Source organism: Crassostrea angulata, chromosome 10 (assembly GCF_025612915.1).
Source record: "Crassostrea angulata isolate pt1a10 chromosome 10, ASM2561291v2, whole genome shotgun sequence".
NCBI classification, from domain to species: Eukaryota; Metazoa; Mollusca; class Bivalvia; order Ostreida; family Ostreidae; genus Magallana; species Magallana angulata.
The window spans coordinates 24,613,407-24,633,273 of NC_069120.1; the positions used below are offsets into that span (position 1 = coordinate 24,613,407).

Consider the following 19,867-nt stretch of genomic DNA (forward strand, 5'->3'; position numbering starts at 1 on the left):
ACAAACCTTGACTAGCTTTGCTTCCACCGTGCTTCTGAGGTCACCCATGTGGTCATTGGAGAACTCGAGCAGGGCGGACTTGTGGACCAGTCGGAGGATGGGCAGGGCCACCTTCTCTATGGTGGTTCTTCTGACCTCCCCAGGGTAGAGCTTCTCCTGGCAGAAAATGTTATATGCAACATCCACCATCGACTTCTGCTTAGCAGTTGGTACCCTAAATAAAAAACTCACAAGCATAAAAATACACTATCAGTCATTTCTCCAAACTTTTCGAAGCATTGGAGGAAAGTTGACAAAAAATTATTTTTTTTACCAAAGAAATATGGCAGTAAAAAGAGTAAACTGTGTTTATTTTAACTACATGTATACTCTCATGAAAGTAACCAAACTAACCATAACGATCAATGACACAATGAACCTCTAATCTTAAAGAGAGGAAGACAGGTAAAAAATTATATAGTGAATACACATGAGTCTCTTAATCTTTATCTGTGTACTTAGAAGACACCACTCTCTAATTTTCACTGGGGACAAGTCAAGCCCTTATACCTTCTGGTAAACCTGTTGATGGACTCCAATATCTTTGTCTCATACACGTGTTTGGGTTCACGACAGAAGATGCTGATCAGAAGCTCTAACAACATCTCACTTCCAGAGAGCTCCAGGCTGGTCAGTAACTACAGAATACACAAACTACCGGTACATGACTATACAGTATACAGAAGATCACCATTCTTCTCTCTAGCTCACAAACTATCACTTCAAATCTCAAACTAAAACTACTTTTTCAGCATTAAATGTAGGTAATTTACTTTTAAAGTTGATTGGATTATGAATAATCTTTTTAGAATTGTTCTGCATTTACCCGATCTATAGCAGCAATGTAGTCTTTGAAATGAGGACTGGATTCAGGCAGATCAGTGCTCTTGATGGGGAAATGGTCTGCCACAAGTCTATCCAAGCTTCTCCTTTTTTAATTATTATCAGAAATGATTTTAACAAATCAAACATACCTATATCTATATTTATCTCATGCATGAAACTGTTTCTTACTTTAATTTTTTCAAATGAGGTTCTGGTAGCGTGGCAAAGAATGGCAGAAGTTCCAAAATCTTGCACTGTAATTCAAGAAACAGGATGACAGTCAAGAATGTAAATAGGACACCAAACAATATAGAAATTTTCAAGATAAGGAATTTCAAGTTGATTTTCGTAACAATGGTACAAGTGTCCGACTTCTATCTGGATCAAACTCCCACCTACCTTTACGGATAATGTTGTCTTTTTTTCAGTCAGCATAGAGAGATATGTTTCAAAAACTTCTGGGAAATGACCACTACTGCTGTCTGTCACCACCTAAACAAATATCAATTCATCACAGAGAAACTCTCTTGCTTACAGGCTCACCTTTCTTGATGATTTCATACTCAATTTACAAAGTAAATTAACCATGCTAACAACTTGGTAAAAATAATGAGCACGTTGCTAGGCCATTAAGAGTAATACACTTGAAACTTTCTCAATAGAATGAAAATCTGTAAATTGTAAACAATTAAGTCATGTGGTCAATGATTCTCTGGATATCTTCATTGTACCTTACTGTCCAGGAGAACCAGTTTAGTAAGGAGCAACATGGCCATGCTGTGGAGTTCAGGGGTTGCTAGGCACCAGGAGGAAATGGATTTCCATTTCTCCACTACAGAAGTCACAACATTGGCACTGATCCTGAATTGAGTAAAAAATAAATGATCATACTTCAACTCCTCAACCAATGTTTTGCAAATGATGCTACATGCACATATTAATGTAACCACGCAACAAAAACCTGCTAAGCAAGAAAATCTAGACAATAATGGTGTGGTAAAAGTTAACATGGAAATATAAAATGAACACTACCATTAAGTAGATGTTTATACCGGTATATGTTTGTGATGTATTTTTCCACCATACTCAAATTAAGATTAATAAAAAATTGGTACCAAAATAAAGATTTTTTTTTCAAGCAACTGTCTAAATATGGTTAATAAAATTACTGTTTTCTGAGGTTTTTGTCCTTAGAGACAGTGTCTACCATGGTAACCAGGATGCTCATCACTCGGTAACACTGCTTCTGAGCATGCTCACACAGCACAGGAACTGCCTGTGCCATGGCCTTGGCCAGATGTACAGATACTGTGGTCTTGAAGGCTGTGAACACGAGTTCTCCATGACTTTGTGAGTAGCCCTTGGCTGTGCCTTCAACCATGGATTCATCCAAAATACACATGACAACTTTCTTAATCTGCAAAGTGTACAGCAGCCAGTGATAATAATGAAAAAGCAGAAAACATGTATACTATATATAAAACTGACTTAAAGTTTATAGTTTGTTACAATTTACTTATAAACATAGTTTTCTTATAAATGTTATTTGCTTTGTTAATTATGGCCCAATTTGATCATCTACGTTTGCTTTGCCAATTTACCAGGTACTTTATTCTACAAATCAGTCCATAATGTACATGCATTTGGTAGAAATTTAAATGTGCCCCCCCCCCCAATTGAGTTTAAGATATTTAAGTTTAACATTTCATGTATCAGATTTCTATTTTGATAAGTATAAAAATGAAATATTTTATGCATTTCATATACCTGTATATATATATCACTTATTGTTGTGTAAAGTAACCATAGACTCACCTGGACACCAAGGCAGAAGGACAACTCCAGCATTCTGGTAGCCGTGACCTGAGCTGTCGGGAACAGGGTCTGGGCTTTTTTAGTCCCTCCCTCCACACAAATTAAGCTCTGTCACAAAACATTATTTTTTTTAAAACATAAACTCTAAAAAGGAAATTTATCAATCAATGACCCACCTATGTTCATGCATGTACACACATATCTACATTCTTACACTGTGGACATATTCCAAGAGCTTGTTGGCCAGATCGGGCAGCGTCGTTGCCATGGAGACCTTGCTGAGTAGCCCCACATTGTGGAGAAGCTGGTAGCCTGACACTAGCTGTTGTAGGAACACATGGTCTGTAGAGGGGTCGTCCAGGGGCCTGTTCAGCAACCCAGACAAGTCTCTAGAACGTCACAAAATAAAGAACAAATATTTTCAAATGATGTACTATAAGTAAACTACATGTATTTTAGTAATCTTTATGACCAAAAATATTTTTCTGACAATATATCTTTAGCAAATACAGGTAACAGACTTTTCTTTAAATTTCACTCTGTTCAAAATATCCTCTCTTAATGAATATTTAGTCAATTAAAAAAAATGAACAATTTTTTCCTTTAATTTTTTTATGCCTTTTTCAGTAAGGGAGCAATGAACAATCTTGTATGTATCTATGGCATACAAAGATGTAAATTGTATCTATTTTTTTTTAATAGATAATTAAATATAATGAAATACTGTGCACTGTTTTTTAGATACCTATCTCCTTGTAAGAGTCTCCCAAACTCCTTACACATTGCAGCTAGCACATCTGGTTGGAGCTTTGCATTCAACACTTTCAGCAACTGTTCCATCTACAAAAATTATGCCACAAAAATAAAATGGAAACATGCAAATTTCATTAATAAGGATGTTATACAAGACCAATAAAATTTCTCAATATTCAAGGACGTTAAAAGATCTCTTATAATCCAACAATATTATAGATTCCTTATTTCACTTAATTCTAATTTGTATCAAATCTAAGATACCAAATTTTGTTATGATTTCATTTAGATGTAGTTCACACTTGTCCAAATAATGGTGGTATTTTAAAATCTTTGAGGGTTGCTTTTGCCAAATTTAATAATTCTTTACGCTATATTAGGAATTTCAGCAATTATACCAGTTTTTACTTTTTTTACAGTCATATGAATTGCTAACAGTTGTCTGACCTCTGTGGGTAGGTTTTTGATGATTTCTACGTCCCCTAGGTTGAAACCAACAGCTGAGGGTTGTAGCACACACATACTGATCAAGTTCCACAGATCCTTGCCCAGAATTTCTGAGGGCAGCAACTGAAATTTCAGATTTAAGAATTTTAGAGCATGGATGCTTAAAAGTCTAACAAATACTGGTGACTTTTACCAAGTGAAGTGTATCAGAAAAGCTCACAACTTTTTATTACAGATTTTAAGCTAGAATTTAACATGAAAAATGATTGGTATGAAACAAAACACTTGTGTTCAAAAGTCTTTGAATAAAGCTGTTATTCACATATTTTTGCTGACCTTCTTAACACTGGATGGGCTCCTAGCCACTAGGACACAGAAAAAATTCAGTGTTCTCACAACTGCAGTGCACTTTGTTCTAGATATAAATATATAAAAGAAAATTAATTTCAACTGATGTTCAAAGATAAAAGTATATGTATATAACAAGAGATTTAAAAAAGTTAAGACTTTAAAATCAAAAAATATAAAGTTGATCATAATAATCCTTAAAAATTTCACTTTAACTCATAATTTTTAAAATACAGAAGCTTTAGTTCTTAAAGGCAATCTCATGTAAAATGCTTTTAGAGCATCAAATACTCAGAAGTGTATATTCTGCACATAACATCAACCAATGCCACATCTGCCTTCAATTTTCTTCAAAACTAGACAAAGCTAGCTTAAAAGCGGGGAAAAATGAGAATATCTTCACTATACCAGTACATGTCACAGCAGCTTTACAAAAGATACCAGATAAATAAAGACAGACTTATCAAGGAGAGTAAGTCTTTAGTTACCTGTTGTATTCATCCCGTTCTTTGGGTGTGTACACATCTGTCAGGGGCTCGTGTCGGAACATCTTCCCTACTTCATCCATGTCCTCCATCACCACCAGGCTGAGGAAATGCTGCATGGCCTGTAACAACTTACTCTGCTTTCTTCCCTCTCCTTAATATATATGGTCATATTGATCTTTGATTGCAATACAGATCATCTTTTAAGGTGATCTGCTGCCAAAGTAGCAAAGAGAAATAATTCTGAATACTAAGAAGTTTGTTGCCTATGTTTTAATTTTGCTCTCATTAACAGTGAGTAAATTTAAAGCAGGGCTAGTTTAAAACATATGTTATACATGTACGGTACATCGATCTTGAACACAAATTGCGAGAGTGAATTTAAAACTGCAGGGATTTGATAAGTGCAACCAAACCAAAATAACAAGGGCAAGAATGATGCTTTATACAGAACATAAATATAGTTCAGTATTTCAAGACAGTTTTTTTCAAATATTAAAAGCACTAATTTAAAGTTTAAGTCAGAAAAAAAGTTCAAAATATGTACATGTATGTACTTTACCTAAGAAAATGTCATCCGGATTCAACAAACTCTCTCCAAAGGTCCAGATGTAGCAGTCCAGGGCTGCCAAATAGTGATCAAACCAGGAAACTGCATTCTGGACGGAGAACGAAGAATCCACAGCAGTCATCTCAGGGCAAGACAGCAGGCCGTACTTCTGTTGTTTCCCCTCAAATCTACAGAGAAAAAATGAACCCCATCATTCACATATCAATGCACATGAAGAACTTCTTTAACAACAAGTATATTACTTTTATTTTCACTGTGGCACATATTCCTTGAGAATGAAACAAAAATTACCTGATGATAAAATAGGATGCCTTTTCGCTCTTATAAAACGTCTGAAAATAGTCCTTGGTTGACTTTATCCCTACAAAATTCACACACATTCTGATGTAAAATATCCTAATTAATGCAAATGTGCACTGATTTCTAAAGTCAGTGCAATTCAAGCAAACTAGCTTAACAATTCATGTTAATCTTTTTCAAGTATATATATCAAATGTCATGTAAAGTCTAATGAAAATATACATGTACAATGTACATCTTCTATACTTCATTTCAGATTTGAATATGATTGTACATATTGTACAGATAAAGTATAATTGGTTAGATTTACAGAACACATGTTATGAGAAATTGGGTTCTTGAAAGTTGAAGAGACAATAAACAATATGACATCAAATATCAGGAAAACAAAACCACATGCCCCAATAATTTTGGTAATGAAGTCAAACCAATGGCAGACACTCATTTACCAGGAAATACTGAAAATTTAAAAAGTATCACATTAAGGGTATACTATGCTACGTTATAATGATGTCAGTAAAAAGGTTATATACATGTAATTACAACTACGATTCAAACTACTAGTACATGAAACTAAAATGTACTATAACTCAATGGTTTAAACTTTTTTTTATTTGATGCTATCTATAATAAATACTGCATACCAACTTTTATATGCAAGAAAATCTTAAGAAGTTTACAATATCCTCCTTATCATTAAAATTTCATCATTGTAAACTATAGTCCTTGCATATCTATCAATCCAATCCAGCTCATCAGAGCTAAACCGTGAAATAATGTCATCTCAAATAAAAGTTAGTTTACAGTACCAACACACGTAAATATATGAGGCCATCTTTTTATACAGGGACGTAATTTTACCTGTGATGCAGGGGGCCAGCTGATGGACTAACTTCATACAGGCGTGTCTACAGTCTGTCTGGGGCCGACCACACTGTCTCATCAACCAGCGCACAGCAATGTCCAACTTGACAACACTCCACTGTCTACAAGTCATGCATACCTTACAAAAACTGAATTTTGACTGAGTTTCCACAATGGAATTATCCAAAAAGATCTCATAATCATCAGTACTTAACATGTTTTATCTTTTTCATCATTCAATTGGCTCTCTCTCTCTCTCTCTCTCTCTCTCTCTCTCTCTCTCTCTCTCATATCACCAGACAGACAAATTATCTACAGCTTCATTACTTTGGTTCAGTTCTATTTTTGTCTTCTTTGCTGAGAACATTGGCCTTCACTTTGATGATTCTCTCCATGTGGTCCAGCACCATCTTACATTGGGTCTGAGTACCTGATACAAACAAAATTCAAACCCATACTATAATACCATCTGTTTTATACTAACCAGTCAAAGCAACCTGGAAAACAGAAAAAGCACCTACTATGGAAGACACATTTAAATTCATGGCAAAGAAACTCATCTCATTGTATATACCATATAACCATATAACCGGTAATTTTTGCCATGATCTAATTTTTGCTTTTTTTTTTCCACGATCTCTTTTAAGTTGCAACTAATGGAATATGCAGAAATTATATCTGTATCATTTCCTATATGAAACTTTTTAAATCGCAAAAATGACTGACACAAATTAAAAATGTAACAGATTTTCCACATTTTCGCAAATTTTGTGACACAGTATATCTACAGCTATACAAGAAACTTGACTTTCATGCGTTGTAGAATGACTAAAAAAAACCAATACCCATCGATGACTCATCCTCGTGAGCAATGGCCAGACTCTCAACAAAGTGCACAAGAATCTGGAATGTGTACAAATTCACCATCGCATTGTCCTCTCTGTAAAAAAAAACCACACATCTTAATGATTTTCAAACTCTTTGCTACAACCTAACATTTTGGGTTTTGGAAGGAAATAGCACTTCCTCATCTTTTCTTTTATAAAGGAAGAATTAAGTTTTTTTTCGCATTTTGGGTTTTGAAATGAAAATGGCACTTCCTCATATTTTCTTTTAAAGGTTTTTTTCGCATCAATATTTATTTTTTTAGCTTTTCCACACACAAGAAATAATTCTAAGGATGTCTGACCTGAAGACTGTGTAGATATTGTTAAATGCTAGGGCTGCCCCCAGTCTTTTGAATGCCCCTGGGTGAAGCGCATAGCTGTACAATCTCTTCAGCAGCGATTTAGCATTTATTGGACTCTTCTCTACCTGTATAAACATAACCATATGGTTTTATTTGTTTAAACTAACAAAATCATATATCAGTATCTTATACACAAAAGCTTATGTTAAAGATGTGTTAAATCAGTGAGGAATGAAAAAAAAATCCATAAAATTCTTCATAAGTGATATTTCTTACAGAAAATGATACAGAATACAGTGTATAATTTCTGGGTATTCAATAATTTTCAATTTAAAAGACATTGCCAAAAAAGCAAAAATTAGATCATCGTGAAAATTACTGGATATACAGTATTATAAACATCTTACATTTTTTGTTTGCTTGATTGACCACTTCAAGAACTCTCTCAGACAGACGGCACAGAAGTCCCTCAGTGCCGTGTCATTGGGTTGTATGATTCCATCCTATGACATAAAAATACGAAAACAATTTTTAAAATCTTATTTGAGAGCAAGTCCTAGTTGATCACAATAACATTAGAGTGAACTTTGACCCCTTACATAGATTGCGTCCAGTAGGGCCATGGATTCCTCACTCTCTGCCTTGTTGTTTTTTGTGAACCAGTGAATTAACTGCATCAGTAAGGGCTCAAATAACTGTTTTGTTACCTACAAAATAACAGATACATTTACATCAACGCTATAACCTAAAGAATCTAGAAAGCAACAAAAAGAAAGAATATGATTTATGTTTGTGGTATTTGTTAGAATATAGATTAGATTATAAAACACTGGCACACACAATTGTTTCTTTCAATGTTAAAAAGGTTTAAAACCATGATAAATTTATGCTTGTACTGAGAATAACATTATTTCACTTGTTTGTAGGGTTTTTAATAACTTGTAAAGTCCATTTTGTCTTATTTTTATAAATGTACAACATAACATTATTAACTCATCATTGAGGATCACTAAAGAGCAATAAATGCACATCAACTTTCACCTGAACATGCAAGTACCCACCAAATCTACATCACAAGCCAGTTGGAGAATGCTGGGAAACATTTTCTTGTAGAGCGGGGCCATTGAGTAGCGTTCTCTACCAGGCTGGGTGGCACTTCGCCCCACACAGAGGAGAATGAGGGAGTGAAGGAGTTCACAGGCCGCCACCTTTGTCTGCCTATCTCCAGATTTTGTGGCTAGCTCCACAATGCGAGGCAAAAAGGGGTCTGAAAACCAATAAAAAATACACATATAGAAGTCTCCTGTTGAAATATGGGTACTAACAAGAAAGCATAAACTTAATCAACAAGGCAACAAGAAATTTTAAGTTTCTGTGATATTCAATCAAAGTTTTACACTGATCATGACCAATACATGACCAATACATTTCCCCTCTGAATCAAAATGCTGTCAACTTGAATCAATAGAATGCCTCTTCATTAATAATTCCTCAACATTTATAAAACTTCTCACAGACTATACAAGCAAATGTACTCACCAAAATATATCTGAGGCTTCATGTCCATAAATGGCACATCAAATCGGAGGTGCTGTTCAGCATCCCATGCGATGGCTTCTTCACAGACATCACTTCCAGCCAGTAGGGCGTGGTTCACTTCTCCTCCAAGTCTTCCTAAGTAGGTCATCACCCTTTGTTTTACCTTTGCCAGCTGTGTCTCGAATACCTGTCAAATCAAATAAAGGAAGTCAATGTTAAAACATGCATGCCATGGAAGATGTCATGACCCAACATTAAATTTCCTCCTTTTGAATTGAATATATTTTATTGATACATGTCAAAGGGATTGGACACAAGTTCTAAAGCCTAGTCCTCTCTTGCTACAGTACCAGCATATAAATACGACACACAAAGAACATAGTACCTGTTTGGAATCTGTCTTGGGGCCCTTGAGAATTCGAACTGGTAGTTTTTTCCTTCCTTTCCCACTCTTACTCTTATTCATTTCCATGGTGTTTTCACTAACATCATCCGCTCCTGTAAACAATACCATGTCATAAATGGGAGTGTATTGTAAACTATCTTCCATTTGCAGTATTTTTCTTGACCATAGCTATGATTCATTACCATTTGCAAATATTACATTCTTAAACCTACATGTACATGTATTTGTGGTTGAGAAGTACTTGTGTATTTCATATTAAAATCTTTGTAATGCAGAAATAAACAGTTTGTTGAAGCAATGTTTTATCTTCATGCAACAAAGACATGTAAACCATTTGATAAAAAAGCATGTTTGCATTACCTAATATGTGCAAAGTGTTTGCACATAAAATTATAAGAGGGAAATTGTTGGAAAACAAAGTCAATTTTTTTATCCAAAAAAGATTTACCCAGGCATGTCGGTGAAAAAATTACTAAAATTAAAAAACATATAAACATTCAATGACTAAAAACAAATGAGTTTCTTACCCTGGTCCATAGTTTTGAGGTAGCTGTCCAGACAGGGTAGTATCTGTGGATAGAAAGGACGGATGACTGAGGCGGGCAGTGTATCCGACCAATAATCCAAGGCGTCCAGGGCAATCATAGCTAAAGGGAGGTAACCCAAACCAATGGACAAAGTCAGCTAAAACAACACAACAAAACAAGATATATAATTATCTTTTAATATATTCTGTCATCTGCAAGCAAATTAACTAGTTCCACATAGTTTTAAATTAACTAGTTCTATATAGTTTTAAATTAGAGATTGACCTGTATTGCTGGCACCACACTGGACATCTGCTCCGAGACGATTTCTTTAGGAAGGGTCAAGATGAAGGTCAGGCATGCTGCCAAAAGGTCGTCTTTGTATTGTTTCATTCTCACAAGGACCTAGGCAGGTTAACAATATCATTAAGGAACTTTTTTGCAAATTTATCAAACCTTTCAACAAATTCATTAAAACATCAAAATATTTTCACAAGAATATTCAGGTTTAAAAGAATATGAAGTTATAACTTCTTTTCCCCAAAACCGTATGTGAATGCATTCAGGTATGTGTGTAGAAAAATACTGGCAATCAGAAAATATTTTGATATGCAAATATCTAGTTCTTTTACTGTATATTTTAAAGCATCTCTGTGTACCTCTTTAGTGAATTTTTGGATCAGCTGGAAGCAGGTAGCTCTCTGATGGATGTCTGCTTTCTGATCTGAATCCACCTCCATTTTCACTTCTTTCTTCACCGGGGAAAGACTGACCATTCCCTGATGGAACAACAAATAAGAAAAATAATACAGTACATGCAGATATCACAACAACTTACAGTATAACCTTGGGAGAAAAAAATTCATTTACGAAATATCTGAATCAATGAGAAAAGGTATCCTGCATAACTAGGATTCAATTTTGGGTCTAATAGTAGCCTTTCTCCAAAAATCAAATACAGAATATGTAAGGAAAATTCTTATACAAAATTTAACAATTTCAAACATCATAACGCCAATACTGGTGCAAGTTTTTATTCTCACCTGGAAATAGTTCAGTTTGTTGGCAATCTTCATACTGACGGCCAGCAACTTGTAGTACCCACTGACCAAGGGCTTTCTACAACAAACAATTACCATTTCAATGCATGTACTTAACAAGTTCAAGTTTTGAACATCAACTGTATGACCAATACACACTGAGTTCATAAACAATTTTAAAAACAAGCTCCTACTCTGTTGACTGAAGAATCAGGGTGTGGGAGAACAGGAATAGCCATTTCCCAAACATCTTGTAGTGTTTCTCAGGTAACATCTCTCTAATTGAAAAAAAAAGAAGAAAATAAATACTCAAACGACCTGTAAATCAAGAAATGCTATAAACCCTTGAGATTCCAGTAAATGAATGAAACTGAATACAGGTCTTACTTTTAAATTAAAAAAATGAATATAAAAGCCATGGATATTACTTATATCATATGGTTGTGTCAATATTTGACCTTTATAAAAATCCATTTAGATATTTGACCCTCCATTGATCAACAAATGCATATACATCTTCATGTATTAAAATATACTGTATGCAAGGAAATATTCGCCCCAGATTTTATTTTCGCCCCTTTTGCCCTCATTGTGGGCAAATTTAAGACTGGGCAAATTCAAATGTGTTAAATTAATCTTTTTAAATACAACTGTATCTGGGCAAATTATCGATAAAGACCGAGCGAGGTCATTTACAAAAAAATTAAAGTAAAAGGGCAAAATAACATGTGGCAAAAAATAACCCTGTATACAGTATGTAGATCTTGATAATATGACATTTAATTACACTGATATCAAAACAAATTTTGACAGAATAAAATGTAACTCTGTAAGAGTAGCCATACAATGCGCATTACAAACGATATCGGCAGTCTTACTCCCATAATTATCCAAAATCATGGCCTGAAAAAAATGGGGTGAATAAGCGACTCCTACTTTTGATCTAATTTTGACAGAAAAAAATTTGTATTTATTTATAACAAGACTTAACGGTTTAAACTGAAATGAGTTGCTAGTTTGGATTTTTATTTACAGTTGTTCAAATCAAAAGCAACGACAGGAAAACTTATCGATAATTGAGCAGTAATTATCCTGCATAAGACCAATCAATACATGTACATGTAAGTGGCCGGATTACAACAAACCGACAGACAGCAGCAAAGCAATATGCCTTCCATTCTTCGAAGGGGGGCATAATAAAATAATAAGAAAATGTCAAGAGACTGAATAATTTCGCCAGATTGCAAAACATTCTGGAATGCACAACATCCGGATTCAATAAGTTTTACTGTACCATAAATAATCCTGTTGCTCAGCATTTCATTTGAAGACTAAATTATTAACCAAAAGTTTCTTGCACTTATTTAAAACATTGGTAATTATATATACATGTACTTTATTGGTTTATTTGACTCATAATATTAATTTATTATATACTGTACCTGCAAAAGTCAACAAGGTTGATAAAGATCTGAAAGTCTTTAGGCTTGTTAGGCTGCATGCCATGAAGAGGGTCACTCGAGACATCTTCAGACTCACTAGAACTTGTTGGACCCTAACAAATGTCAAAGTTCATAAAAATAAATTTAAGGTTACTAAGAGACGTTATTCAAGCAATGAACATTATAAGTACCTCTTGCTGCTGTGCAACTTCAGTGCTGGATTGAGACGTCAGATCGAGTTTACCCAGCATTCTCAGCACCGAGTTGATAAGCTCGTCATACACCGCCTCTGTCAGTGAAAGCCTTACTTCTACACTGATGTCAGCCACGCTAAATTCCTAAATAAGAAATATCAGTTATGATTAGTTTGATCATCCCAGGATAGTTTAAATATTCAAAGTAAGAAGGGCATTACACATGTGTGCAATTTGGTGAATAAATTCCTCAAAACTAGAAGAAAATTAATTGGTATATATTTGTTGATCTAAAATACTCAAAAAGGAAAAATTATGAGTTGATATACTCAAATGGAAAAAAGCTGGTATGTACATAAATGTATATAATGTTGCAAAAGATTTTTTTTTACACTGGAGTGACTTAACAATGAAACTGGTTCTCTGACCTTGATCCTGGGACTGTTGAAGAGGGTGTCCCACAATTCAATGAAATCCTTGAAGGTGACCTTGGTGCCCGTCTGCTCACTCTGATTGCTCTCTGTCATGTCTTCCGTCTCAATCAATGGAGGATGAGAGCAGGTCCGAATCAGCATTTGGAACACTAACAAGAGACAATTCTGTCACAGAAACTTTTTTGCAACAATTTTTTTAAACCTCAAACATGAAAAATACATGTATCAATCACATGAGAAAATGTCAAAGATTTTGTCATAGCATTTTTTCAGTATTACATGTATTTCTTCTTTATGAAAAACATAATTCACATGAAAAATTGTATGTAAACACAGTAACAAATCTTATTTTGAAAACTGATTACAGTACAATCAAAATCAATCTTCACTTTATATCAAGAGTAAGTACATTTATATTTCGTTTTCGATTTGTGCATTATTTTTACCAAAGCCAGACAGAACTTGAGAGAACACTTCTCCTTTTGGCATAAGTGTTATCAACACCCAAAGGAGGGACTTCACAGAAAAGAAATGCTGCTTTTGGTGAATTGTGGGAAAGTTTTCTGCCAAGATAATCATCAAACGTTCAATGGAAGTTGCGTATGTTTCTGGTACCTTAAAAGACAAAAAAATAAAATATCAGTAATCGAATAAAAAAAAAAGATTCCTGTGATATATTTTAATCAAAACAAGCATGAAACAATGCACACGATTTACATGTATAATTATTTTAACATACATGGTCTAGCTGCCTGATAATATTGCCCAATGCCTCAAGGTAGCTTGGTAGACTGTACAACTTGTCCTCAATATCTTCTTTATCTGAGCTACAAAATGAGAGATTTCATCTTTAATAGTAAAAGTGTTGTATTGTATTGTATTATATTATATTTTATTAATATATATATATATATATATATATATATATATATATATATATATATATATATATATATATATATATATATATATATATATATATATATATATATATATATATATATATATATATATATATATATATATATAATTAATATTAAATATATAATTAACTTATATTATTATAAGTATCGTAAATACAGTTTTAGGTAGATATTCTTTCACATAACATCTTCTGAATTCCAATTCCACCTGCAATTTCACATGCATGTGGGGACTCATGACTCCCATTAATTAATGTGATCCAAAGTCATGGAGAAGGATGAATCATTTGAGAGTATTCTAATTGCAGGAATTGTTTACAAACATACCCCACCAGCCCTCACCTTCTTAAAAAGAATGAATGGTATCCCTTTAACCTTTACCTCAAATATAGCTGTTCACTTTTGGTGATCATCTCACTGAACATGAACTGGACATCTTTTTGCTGAAGAAACTCCCTACATGGCTAACAAAAAGAGTTTACTGGTATCACAGATATATAAAATAACGTGCAAGGTTGTATAGTAAATTTGCTTTCTGTAAAATTTTGCTACAAACACAATGAGAACTTACTGCTGCCAGCAAGCCATATCCTCTAATGGCTAGTGACATTTCTTTGGCACTTGCTGAACTGTCCTCCATTATTTCTTTGAATCTTGTGACGAAAAACTATAAAATAAATGAACAACAAAAATTGATATACAAACAGAACATAATAATTTTAGTGGGTCAAAACAGTAGTTTAGAGAATGAAGAAACACACAAACTTTGAACATGGCTGCTTCCTTCTTCCCTTCTCTTGCTTTTGTAACCAGCACTTCTGATATCTGAAAATTTGATCACAATAAGCATGAATATAATGACTATGGGGAGAAAATCAAAGTTGCAATTTAAAAATATTTTTATGTTTTCAGGTTCATCATTCTCAAATCTGACCTGCGTTAAAAAAGCCTCCATGGCCGCTGTTCCCAGATGAAGCAATTCTCTGTTGTTATGCTTACTCCAACTTTTTAACTTTTGATACATGCCCTAAAATTATATGATTAAAAGAGAAGGCTACACCTCAATCTAGATTGATAGATGTTCAATAACCAAGTAATACAGTAGTCAATAGTAGTCAGCTCTCTTACCTGATAGTCATCTGCTAGCTGGGATTTGAACTGAGCAGAGTGTCTCGAGAACAGCTTGAGTCCTGCTCGGGGGACATCATAGCGGGTGTAGTTGATATCAGGATCAATAGCCATTCGAGCAAACTTGAAAGTCTCATAACTGTTTTGGGAGTCTAAATGAACCAAAAAGATTTTTATTACTGCGTACAATAGACAATCAATTAAAAAGTTAAATACATGTATTGTCAAAGCATGATGGGTGGTATCACATGGCAACAATATAATATTTGTAGACACATACAAGTAGCTCTGTGCATTTGTGGAACACATGGCTTAGTGGTCATAGGTGTAAGGCCAGTAACCCAAAGTTCACTTGTTCAAGCCCCACTGTGGTAACTTGATGTTGTACCCTTATAAAGGCACTTTATCTACATTGTCTCAGTCCACCCAGCTGAAATTGGGTACCGGCTTATACTGGGAATTAACCTGCGTTGGACTGGTGTCCCATTCAGGGGGAGTCAATGACTCTCCTCCGCTTACATGTACTTAGCACCATGGAAACTGGCAATACATTTTAAGAATCGGTCCTTCATGGCTCAGAGAAGGATTTTACCTTTTTAACACATATAACATTTCACCAGCTAGTATATAAACATGTACTAAACCCAGATCTCATATAAAAAGGATAAATAGCCAGAGTGCAAGATCACCATCAATATCTACAACTCACTTTTAATACTTTAAATACTTGCATTAAAGATGTATAATATTTCAACAACAATTTTGTAACTTCCATTGCAAAATAGCTGAATACCTTAGAATGATATTCTTTAATACATTTTGTCTTTGTTGAACTCTTTCAGTTAAAAAAACCTTACATTCTAGTACAATAAAGATTATCATACACAATGTCAAAAATTCAGCCACTGACCCTCATCCTCTGTGAAATTGACGAGACAGCTGGCCAGTCCTTCCAGACACCCACTTATCACCGACAGCTCTGGTTTCTTGGTTTTACTGGTCATCTGTATAGCAGAAGACCATAGTAAATCATCATTAACTTTGATATTATTGCTGATTGGGCATGTCTATTCAAAAAACCACTGTTTGAAAATTCACTTCCAATCTATAAACATTATATGGAAGTAATTGAGCTTATTTAGTGCCATGAAAACTACAGTGTTAATTTACCTCTGCTTTTAGAGCTCGCAGATAAATGTCCACCAATTTGCCTGCATACTGAGTCATGTGTTCAGGGTAGATTTCAACGAGAAGTCCCAAAATCACATATATGCTTTCCTTTACTGTTCAATTTAAAAAAAAAAAAAACAACATATAAAACAAATTCATCAGATTATTGGTTTTAAACTACCGGTATTATGTCTTATAAATAAAATTTTCAGTTCTTTTAAAAATAAAATGAATAGTATCTAGGAAATGAAAACATTTTCAGGGTAAACTACATTTTTATCTTCTTTGATAAACCATAAGCTGTAGATACCTGATGCTGGGAGTTTGGACACACTCTTTGTGAGCTCCATGAAGAACTTGTTGATCATCTTATCAATTCCCAGGTCCTGGACATTCACAGATCCAACCGACAACTCTAAGACCTGAATACAATGTCATATAAAATGAAGACATGTTTTTACATTTGAATACATAATCTAACACAGTTCATTGATGGACTTAAGCCTACGTAACTTAGGTAATGTAATATAGTTCTGAGTAGGTGATTCATTAGAACTTAAATTGAAACAAACTTTTAAAATGCCAACACTAAAGATAGAATTTTTAACATAAAGCTTGAAAACTCCAATTTTAAAGTTGGAAATTCTAACTTGTGTCTTGGAATTTCGAACTTAAATGTCAGTATTTTTAACAAAGTGGCTAAATATATGCTTTTGTATGAATTCAAATCAACAAGTTCTAAAAATATTCAATTTTAGCTTGCATGATAAAAATTCCTGAACTTACTTTTGCCAAGACTGGAATGGATAAATTCTTTATTTTGGCCAGCCTCTCTCGAAAAAATAAAGACACACACACATCCTAAAATAAAGAAACATAAAATTCAAATAAATGACTTTAAATTGAAACAGTTCAACTCTTCATATTTTTCAAATCTAAAATAATTACACACAGTAAAGCCACCGACCTTTATGTCAAAAACATATGGAATAATTTTTTTCCCAATCCTTTGTACAAATTCTGACAAAAATTCTAGAATTTTCTGCTTGCATGTCTGAAACTGTAAAAGGTGATATCTATAGGCATTAAAATCTGATATGCATCACTTTAATCTAAATCTACTATTCCAATACAAAACCAACCTATCATTGACAAGAAAAAAAATCTTATTTTTCTTACCTCTTCCTTCGTAACTGTCTCAGATAGAAATGAGACCAACCCTTTTCTTTTGTCGAACAAAACAGAACAACATAAATCTGAAATAAATTCTTTCGAATTGACATACTGTTCTCAAATTTAAGACATGAACAAAAGCTCCAGGCAGATTTGAACTCATGATCTGCGATTCAGAAGCCCAATACTTTAACCACTGACCTACAATGATATACAGCCCTGTCGAAGGATATAAACAGTTTAACAAATCATTTTAATTTTTAAATCGCCATCTTGTGACGTAGTGTCTTAAAAAGTAGAAGTCCAGGTGTAGTGAGGTACCTTAATTTGAGATTATGAGATCTTCCCATGATGAAATATACTCTGTTCCAAGATATATTTATGCAGCATATTTCCTTAAATTATTCAATATTGATAAATACCTTAGGGTTCATATTATGTTTATTCAATACTAAGATAAAACCCAAGATTTATATGTAACTACTCATCTAGTTTGTCAGCACAGCTAAAAATAAGTCTATACGGATTTTGCATTGCAAATGACATGAAAGTACCCCTGATGGCACCGTTTAAAAAAGTGCGAGGTGTCTCAATTACTTCCAAAAGGAGAAAAGCTGTAATCATTTCCCATTATAATTTCTGATAAGTTTGGTAGGTATATATAGTACATTTCAAAACGATTCGTTTATTATGCAACACACAAATGTAGTCATACAATTGGGATAAATAATTTAATCATTTTCCAACCTAGATCTCATCAGAAATCTTTGGAAAAATTGGAGAACTTGTTTCAAACATAGCGTGAAACAAGGGCCCAATTTAAATCTAAGATGGCGAGTGTCATCCCTTTCCTTTTTATTAATGTACATTGAATACACTTTTTTAACATGATCGAAACAGGGGTTTTCCGTGAATGTTTTTATTGCTATACACAGAAATACACATAACATTACTAATTTTAATTAAAGAATAATAGAGAATTCCACTAATGACTATCAAACAACCAAGCCCATGTGAGTACAAATAAAATAAATAAAACTTCAGTTGAAGTTTGCCGTTTAGAATATTGTAAACCTAAAATAAAAAAATAATAATAATATCCCAGCAGAAAACACCCGAGCATTTAAAATTTCTTTAAGAACTGCACCTAAATCAACATGATCAATGCGATTACAATATATAATAGGTGTCAGTAAACATTACACCCCAAAACAAATGTTCCTGACTAAGACCATTCGTGTCACGTACCTATATCCTTGTCTGTCGACTCGTTGATACATATTTGACTAATATCTGCAACAATACTATCTGCTTGCTCTTTTGATGAGTTGTCTGCAGTCGTCAAACATTCGTTTAGGGACCGCAAATTCTCTTCTAACAAACTTGCCGCCATGGCTTGCTGTTGACATACCGAGCCCGAAAAGAATGAGCCAAAGACTGAAAATTGATGCTGCATTGCCAGTCTAACACAGTGTGACACATGCAAAAGGTCTATGGGTCTTACTGGTCACCTGGGTATGAGTAGAATCCATATATAAAATGTAAATTGTATTTTTATTTAGTGCATACTCTTATTGGTGTAAATACAGACATGAATGAACGGTCTATGTATTGTTAACGATGGAAAGGGGTGGCGATGAGCTGTAACGAAGAAGTTTGACCCGTGTTGAAAATTGACCTTTGTCCATTTTTTAACGTTGTCACCTGTTGTCCATCGTCCGTACGTCTCTCTAACAGTCTGTAAACTGTTTACATCTTTGACTTCTTTTATATTGTTGGTTTTCGTTATCAGAGCTTACAGAACATTGAGACCACAAGATGTTGAATTATGACCCTAATCCGTTGAAAACTGAGCCCAATGTGCTGTGGAACTTGAATATGAAGGTTCTAAATTCAAGAGTAAATTAGCTATATAGCAAATACCATTGAACATAATGATAGCATTATATATAGCTAGGATTATAATTCAACGATTTGTCAAGAAACAATATATATATTAAAATTTCACTAAATAAATTCAAAACTTAAAACAAAATTTACAATGTACATGTGTAACTCTTTGTAAATTTGATATTTAAAGTTCTTTAATACTTTGCAGTATACAGTAGTTTTATTTACAATACGACAATTGGCTAACAGTAATGACATGCATTTATTCAATAACATTGACTGGACCGTGTACCCATTGTATTATTAAAGCCAACCATTGCTTTTGTGCAACTCATCCCCATCCATTTTGGGTATTCCTTTCCTAA

The 19,867-nt window shown here is 33.9% G+C and overlaps 1 protein-coding gene across 1 annotated transcript in view; it reads right to left on the reverse strand.

The window, feature by feature from the left end:
- LOC128165550 (DNA-dependent protein kinase catalytic subunit-like) overlaps nucleotides 1–19,032 on the reverse strand; it is a 49,288-nt gene extending 30,256 nt beyond the window's left edge. The window contains exons 1-46 of the mRNA XM_052830197.1: nucleotides 18,861–19,032; nucleotides 17,619–17,695; nucleotides 17,407–17,499; nucleotides 17,226–17,300; nucleotides 16,750–16,861; nucleotides 16,440–16,552; nucleotides 16,180–16,273; nucleotides 15,270–15,421; nucleotides 15,076–15,168; nucleotides 14,907–14,966; nucleotides 14,713–14,808; nucleotides 14,523–14,605; nucleotides 13,958–14,045; nucleotides 13,665–13,833; nucleotides 13,213–13,367; nucleotides 12,782–12,928; nucleotides 12,591–12,703; nucleotides 11,343–11,426; nucleotides 11,152–11,227; nucleotides 10,768–10,887; nucleotides 10,394–10,513; nucleotides 10,109–10,265; nucleotides 9,561–9,673; nucleotides 9,176–9,362; nucleotides 8,698–8,903; nucleotides 8,236–8,343; nucleotides 8,044–8,139; nucleotides 7,637–7,761; nucleotides 7,293–7,387; nucleotides 6,775–6,877; nucleotides 6,445–6,569; nucleotides 5,575–5,644; nucleotides 5,275–5,450; nucleotides 4,716–4,866; nucleotides 4,216–4,294; nucleotides 3,880–4,002; nucleotides 3,425–3,519; nucleotides 2,894–3,068; nucleotides 2,680–2,787; nucleotides 2,034–2,281; nucleotides 1,596–1,725; nucleotides 1,264–1,356; nucleotides 1,054–1,118; nucleotides 866–968; nucleotides 550–677; nucleotides 7–214 (exon numbers count right to left, since the gene is read on the reverse strand). Of these exons, the coding sequence (XP_052686157.1) occupies nucleotides 7–214; nucleotides 550–677; nucleotides 866–968; nucleotides 1,054–1,118; nucleotides 1,264–1,356; nucleotides 1,596–1,725; nucleotides 2,034–2,281; nucleotides 2,680–2,787; nucleotides 2,894–3,068; nucleotides 3,425–3,519; nucleotides 3,880–4,002; nucleotides 4,216–4,294; nucleotides 4,716–4,866; nucleotides 5,275–5,450; nucleotides 5,575–5,644; nucleotides 6,445–6,569; nucleotides 6,775–6,877; nucleotides 7,293–7,387; nucleotides 7,637–7,761; nucleotides 8,044–8,139; nucleotides 8,236–8,343; nucleotides 8,698–8,903; nucleotides 9,176–9,362; nucleotides 9,561–9,673; nucleotides 10,109–10,265; nucleotides 10,394–10,513; nucleotides 10,768–10,887; nucleotides 11,152–11,227; nucleotides 11,343–11,426; nucleotides 12,591–12,703; nucleotides 12,782–12,928; nucleotides 13,213–13,367; nucleotides 13,665–13,833; nucleotides 13,958–14,045; nucleotides 14,523–14,605; nucleotides 14,713–14,808; nucleotides 14,907–14,966; nucleotides 15,076–15,168; nucleotides 15,270–15,421; nucleotides 16,180–16,273; nucleotides 16,440–16,552; nucleotides 16,750–16,861; nucleotides 17,226–17,300; nucleotides 17,407–17,499; nucleotides 17,619–17,695; nucleotides 18,861–19,005 (5,532 nt within the window). The 5' untranslated portion in view covers nucleotides 19,006–19,032. The remainder of the gene's footprint in view (nucleotides 1–6; nucleotides 215–549; nucleotides 678–865; nucleotides 969–1,053; nucleotides 1,119–1,263; nucleotides 1,357–1,595; nucleotides 1,726–2,033; nucleotides 2,282–2,679; nucleotides 2,788–2,893; nucleotides 3,069–3,424; nucleotides 3,520–3,879; nucleotides 4,003–4,215; nucleotides 4,295–4,715; nucleotides 4,867–5,274; nucleotides 5,451–5,574; nucleotides 5,645–6,444; nucleotides 6,570–6,774; nucleotides 6,878–7,292; nucleotides 7,388–7,636; nucleotides 7,762–8,043; nucleotides 8,140–8,235; nucleotides 8,344–8,697; nucleotides 8,904–9,175; nucleotides 9,363–9,560; nucleotides 9,674–10,108; nucleotides 10,266–10,393; nucleotides 10,514–10,767; nucleotides 10,888–11,151; nucleotides 11,228–11,342; nucleotides 11,427–12,590; nucleotides 12,704–12,781; nucleotides 12,929–13,212; nucleotides 13,368–13,664; nucleotides 13,834–13,957; nucleotides 14,046–14,522; nucleotides 14,606–14,712; nucleotides 14,809–14,906; nucleotides 14,967–15,075; nucleotides 15,169–15,269; nucleotides 15,422–16,179; nucleotides 16,274–16,439; nucleotides 16,553–16,749; nucleotides 16,862–17,225; nucleotides 17,301–17,406; nucleotides 17,500–17,618; nucleotides 17,696–18,860) is intronic.
- Between the last annotated feature and the right edge of the window lie 835 nt (nucleotides 19,033–19,867).